This window comes from Perissodus microlepis, chromosome 10, assembly GCF_051167445.1.
Source record: "Perissodus microlepis isolate ML-2025 ecotype Zambia chromosome 10, ASM5116744v1, whole genome shotgun sequence".
Taxonomy (NCBI): domain Eukaryota; kingdom Metazoa; phylum Chordata; class Actinopteri; order Cichliformes; family Cichlidae; genus Perissodus; species Perissodus microlepis.
This window is the reverse complement of record NC_140470.1, coordinates 33,054,837-33,060,713: the sequence shown is the minus strand read 5'-3', so window position 1 is coordinate 33,060,713 and position 5,877 is coordinate 33,054,837. Positions and strand designations below refer to the sequence as shown.

The following is a 5,877-nucleotide window of genomic DNA, read 5'->3' as shown; positions in this document are numbered from 1 at the left end:
GTGTGTGTGTGTGTCTTTGTGTGTCTGTGTGTGTGTGTCTGTCTGTGTGTGTATGTCTGTGTGTGTCTGTGTGTGTGTGTCTGTGTGTGTTTGTGTCTGTGTGTGTCTGTCTGTGTGTGTCTGTGTTTGTGTCTGTCTGTGTGTGTCTGTGTGTGTCTGTGTGTGTGTGTCTTTGTGTGTCTGTGTGTGTGTCTGTGTGTGTGTGTGTCTGTGTGTGTTTGTGTCTCTGTGTGTGTCTGTGTGTGTGTCTGTGTGTGTGTCTGTCTGTGTGTGTGTGTCTGTGTGTGTCTGTGTCTGTGTGTCTGTGTGTGTCTGTGTGTGTCTGTGTGTGTCTTTGTGTGTGTGTCTGTGTGTGTGTGTGTCTGTGTTTGTCTGTGTGTGTGTGTGTGTCTTTGTGTGTCTGTGTGTGTGTGTGTCTGTGTGTTTGTCTGTGTGTGTGTGTGTCTGTGTGTCTGTCTGTGTGTGTGTGTCTTTGTGTGTCTGTGTGTGTGTCTGTGTGTGTGTGTGTCTGTGTGTGTCTGTGTGTGTTTGTGTCTCTGTGTGTGTCTGTGTGTGTGTCTGTGTGTGTCTTTCTGTGTGTGTCTGTGTGTCTGTGTGTGTGTGTGTCTGTGTGTGTTTGTGTCTGTGTGTGTCTGTCTGTGTGTGTCTGTGTGTGTCTGTCTGTGTGTGTCTGTGTTTGTGTGTGTCTGTGTGTGTTTGTGTGTGTGTTTGTGTCTGTGTTTGTGTCTGTGTGTGTGTGTCTGTGTGTGTTTGTGTCTGTTTGTGTCTGTCTGTGTGTGTGTCTGTGTGTGTCTGTGTTTGTGTCTGTGTGTGTCTGTCTGTGTCTGTTTGTGTGTGTCTGTGTTTGTGTCTGTGTGTGTCTGTGTGTGTCTGTCTGTCTGTCTGTGTGTGTTTGTGTGTCTGTGTTTGTCTGTGTGTGTCTGTGTTTGTGTCTGTGTGTGTCTGTCTGTGTGTGTGTCTGTGTGTGTCTGTGTTTGTGTCTGTGCGTGTCTGTGTGTGTGTCTGTGTGTGTTTGTTGTTTGTCTTCACAATTTTGTCACATTTCTGTTTTCATATTAAACATTCGAATAATGAGTTTGTGTATCTGTACGACACTTTTTTCTACTTTTGAATCTGTGTGATGTCAAATGGGTGGGGCTTCTTCATCAGCAAAGAAGCCCCACCCACTGAGAGGAAACCAATCAGATATGACTATGAAAAAAGGAGGCCTGGTAGATAAAGAAGGATTATTATGAACTGTGAATGATGCACAGCTGCTCTTTGTTTCAACTTCTCATCTCTGACCTGTGAAAGCTGCCTCACAGCTCACATTTCACACAACCTCTGTGCGTGTGCGTGTCTGTGTGTGTGTGTGCGTGTCTGTGTGTGTGTGTGTGCGTGTCTGTGTGTGTGTGTGCAGTCGCAGTAAATTCTCAGTATCAATAACAGGATTATATTTAACTTCCTCTTTCTATGCAGATCAGCTCGGCGCTCCACCAGAGCAGCTTCCTGTCAGACCCGCCCGTCAGCCTCAGACCATCTTCACGCTGTTTTTCAGCCTTTGTTTGAGCTTTTGTTGTCACGGCGCCCATTAAAGCAGCTCCTGTTTGCTGCGATGTGCACAAAGCTGTTCTTCATCTATCAAAGAATGAACCTGATCGTATCATTCCTCATAAACTACATGTTGTGTTCTGAGTTACGTGTTGAGGTTGATTCGCCACCAGGCAGATAAACGGAGAACAAAGGCTTCATTAACTTTGATTGTTTTCCTTTAATCATAAATATTTGATGGCGATTTCAAACTTTATTACAAAATTTCAAAGATTTCCATGTATTTTATTGTAAATGCTCCAGCACTTCCACGCCCAATGACCCATTTTAAGCCTCATTTTAATGCAGTTTTCTTTGCTTTTGGGAAACTGAGGAAACATTTGGGCCTGAAAATGGAAAAAGTGAAAACTAATGTGACGACAGCTTTAAGCTGCAGGCATGTCTGTCAAATTTGGAGCTAAGGATGGTGTTTGTGGTTGGTGGTCCTTAAAGACGTTCTGCAGCGCTCACGGACCGCCAGCACTTCAGACCGGCGCGCTTCATCGGTGCGTCAGAAAAAAAAACAAAGGCTGATAAACTCTCGGCTCCTCCTTAATTCAAAACTTAATTTTTGCGAATTAAAAGATAAAAATCTAACCAAACACAAAAATCTTTAACATAAACTTTGTGTCCAGTCTCTCAGGCTTTTAAACGAACATCAGCCCAACTCAAACGCGTCGCTGTTTCCAGGTCCTACAGCAGGACGCAGGGCTTCTTGGTGACGGTGGGCTGCGGGTTGAGGTACGCCCTCACCGCCTCGGTGAACACTTCCTTTATGCCTTCCTGGTTGAGTGCCGAGCACTCCATGTAGCGGATGGCCTGAATCTGGCGGGCGAGGGCGGCGCCCTGCTGGTGGGTAACCGGCGCCTGGTTCTGCTCCTTGAGCTTCCTCTGAATCTCGGCATCGTTCCTGAGGTCGCTTTTCGTGCCAACCAGGAGGATGGGAACGCCGGGACAGTGGTGGGACACCTGGTGATGAGAGCAAAGGTCATTATTATTTTGGACTGCTTCAGGAAAGAGCTTTTGATTTTATTCTTGGGCTCCACTAGAGTTGCTTTGCATGATTCACTGTTCAAAATAAGTCTTATTTATTTCATACTGGGCCTTTTTAAACTAAAGTTTAAAAAAAACCCTGCTTTCTTCTGATTGGTCAGGTTCTGGAAGCCTGCTTTTTCCTTTAGTAAATGAAAACTAGAAAGAAAACTATTTTGGCTTTCTAAAACAATCTTGGTAACTTCTCCGGGCTTTTATTTTGAAGGTGCTCTCTAAAATCATGTTCCTGTTGGGTACTTTGAGTTAAAAGGATCTGACCAATAACGTGGCCACTGTGCGGTTAATCACGCTAACAGGCCGCACAAGAAGGCTGAGCTCCAGTTCTGATGAAATTCTAGGATTTTGATTGGATGTTACTGATCAGCAGGCGTTTGTGTGATGCAACCAAGCTAGCTAGCATTAGCAGATAAATTAGCACTCGACCCTCTCGAACAACATGGCGGCGGAGAAATGCTAAAATTGAGGCTTCGATGTGCATGAATGACAAATATCAGTCCGTCCCTGTCAACCAACAGAAGTCTGTAAAGATGCTGACGAGTTAACCCCTGACCTCTGGGTGCCACTTGTGTTTGACATTCTCGTAGGAGGCGGGGCTTGAGATGGAGAAGCAGATGACGAAGACGTTGGTCTGGGGGTAGGAGAGCGTCCTGAGCCGGTCGTACTCCTCCTGCCCCGCCGTGTCCCACAGGTTCAAGCTGATGATCCTGCCGTCCACCGTCACCTGAGCAGACACACACACACACACACACACACACGCACACACATGCACACACACGCACACACACATGCACACACACACACACACGCACACACATGCACACACACACGCACACACATGCACACACACGCACACACACACACACACGCACACACATGCACACACACGCACACACGCACACACATGCACACACACGCACACACACACGCACACACACACACAGGCACACACATGCACACAGGCACACACATGCACACAGGCACACACACAAAGTCAAGTTATGTTTGGTTTCATGACAGAAAGTTTCACAGTCGTGTTGTTTGTGCGTGTTTGTGTGTGTGTGTGTGGGGGGGATTGGGGGCGTGGCCAAGGCTAAACTTCCCCTTTATTTGCATATAATTTGCATGAGGCACAGGGACCTGGCTCTTCCTGGCTCATGTGTGACGTCCTGATGTTTAGAAACTGATTTACGGCTCTGATAACGCTCCACAGAGACGGGATCTGATCTAACAGGAAGTGAGCATTGCTGTAACTTCCTGTATGCGCTGAGAGCTGCCAGACACCGACTCCACAGCAGCTTTTTGTCGCACAGGTCGATTCTGCGTTCTCACACAGCTGACCTTTGACCAGCACACAGGTGTGTCGGGAGCAGACCCACCTGGTGGACGGCAGCTGGATGGACTTTATTTGTTTCTTGGTAACGGTTTTATTTCAGATTCAGGGGTTTTTGTTTCCCAGGTGACACGTTTTATTTTTACCAGCAGGGAGAAAAACATGAACGTGAAGTCGTTTTTATCTGGAAGGTTTCAGTGTGAAGGACTCGAAGGACGCGAGGGGCAGAGCGAGGGGCGGAGTCTTCACCGGTACGGTCACCTGCTTCAGACTCAGTGAAGCTCACATCACACAGACAAACTTGAAGCTCACAGCTGTGATCGTGATCATGTGATCATGTAATGGTGCAAGGACATTGTTCTGCTCCTACCCCTTTATGGTCCCTGTCTTCTGATTGGCTGCCAGGTGACCACATCCCACAGAACCAGTGGCCTGAGCTTCAGAAACATGTTTAACATGAGCTGTTGGAGCAGGAGAGGAGACGACCCGCTCCACCTCGAAGGTGGAGGCCGTGTGAGTGTGTATCTGTGGTACTGCACATTACTGTAATACTCACACAGTATTACTATAGATAGATTTTTACTGCAGTCCGTTATCAGCTGTTAATCAGCTGGTTAACAGCTGTCATCAGACACACGCAGCTGCTGCAGGCGGCCTTGCCGGCCTGCGAGCTGATCATTATCATGGCCTTCGATGATGTCGTGTGTGGGTAGACACGAGTTCGAGGCCCGTGTTTGGACTCGCTTTGTTCTAACTTTCACGGATTGGTTGCCTAACTCGGCTACATGGTGACTCCACAGAGGTGTCACCCGTGCCAGTGATCAGAAACACTCAGGAACTCTTTAATCATCAGATCAAAGCTGTGATTGGGCTGCTGCAGAAAGTCAGGTGACCTTTGTAGTTGAGGGAGAGGGCGAGCACTCACCTGGCTGCTGTAGTTGTCGAACACAGTGGGGATGTACTCTTTGGGAAACGCTCCAGTGGTGTAGGATATAAGGAGACACGTCTTCCCCACAGCACCGTCACCCACAACCACACACTTTATAGTCTGCATGATGACCTCTGACCTCTGGCCCCTCGGTGACCTGCGGAGGACAGAAATGTGAGTTTGTGCTATCATCAGACCACAGAAAAAACAGCTGACCTGATGTGAAACAACCTGCAGCTCCGCTGGCTGAGGTTACCTCATCTTTTCTCACACACAAAGAATAAACAGACTCTTTTCACCTTCTTTAGGTTGTGATTGGCTCGTTCACAGTGACCTGGTGTCTTTATTCTTTCATGTTTTGTCTCTTTGTGGTTGTTTTTCTTTTGGGTCTTTTCTGCCCACTCAGAGGTTGTTGTCCCCTGTGGGAAACCTTTGGTCACCTTGGTTATTCTATCTTGCATCATTCTTTCCTCCTTCAGGTTATTGTTTATCTTTCTGTGGTGAGATCGTATCTTTACTCTTTCCTTTTTGTCTTCTATTAGGCTCATGTTGATGTGTGCATACTGCAGATCCACACCAGCACACCTATGATCTGTTTTTTTACCTTCAGAGATTTTAATTGGCTAGTTGGTGCTGCTCCGCGGTCAGAGACTCCTCGGTTTTCCTTCGGTTAACACAGTTTGTTCAGGAACACGTGACGTCCCATCATCTGCCTGCAGAGAGAGAGGAGGGCGGTTTGTCCCGGTCAGTATTTGTGTTTATGGAAATGATGGCTGCAGAAGGAAACGGTCTCCAAACAAAGCAGAGATGTTATCCTGCATACACACACACACACACACACACACACACACACACACACACACACACACACACAAGCACACACACACATGCACACACACGTCTGATCAGTAAAACTAGCCTCTATTAACCCATAAAAACAAAATCTCACACGTTGAACACAGTGTGACGACGTATTCCTAGCGGATCCATCTAGAAG

General features: G+C 47.2%; 1 protein-coding gene across 1 annotated transcript; it reads right to left on the bottom strand.

Moving 5' to 3' along the window:
* Nucleotides 1-1,730: 1,730 nt before the first annotated feature.
* Nucleotides 1,731-5,593, bottom strand: rhogb (ras homolog family member Gb). Its single transcript, XM_084941237.1, has 4 exons — nucleotides 5,485-5,593; nucleotides 4,878-5,037; nucleotides 3,173-3,343; nucleotides 1,731-2,538 (listed from the first exon to the last, which is right to left on the bottom strand). Exons 2-4 carry the CDS (start codon nucleotides 5,004-5,006, stop codon nucleotides 2,263-2,265), a joined length of 576 nt encoding a protein of 191 aa, XP_084797363.1. The 5' UTR covers nucleotides 5,007-5,037; nucleotides 5,485-5,593; the 3' UTR covers nucleotides 1,731-2,262.
* Between the last annotated feature and the right edge of the window lie 284 nt (nucleotides 5,594-5,877).

Excerpts from the sequence above, each read along its gene's own strand:
- rhogb (XM_084941237.1), bottom strand. The coding sequence starts at position 5,006 with ATGCAGACTATAAAGTGTGTGGTTGTGGGTGACGGTGCTGTGGGGAAG. Across the intron at positions 3,344-4,877 it reads TCGACAACTACAGCAGCCAG|GTGACGGTGGACGGCAGGAT; the intron begins GTGAGTGCTCGC and ends GTGTCTGCTCAG. Across the intron at positions 2,539-3,172 it reads AACACAAGTGGCACCCAGAG|GTGTCCCACCACTGTCCCGG; the intron begins GTCAGGGGTTAA and ends TCTCATCACCAG.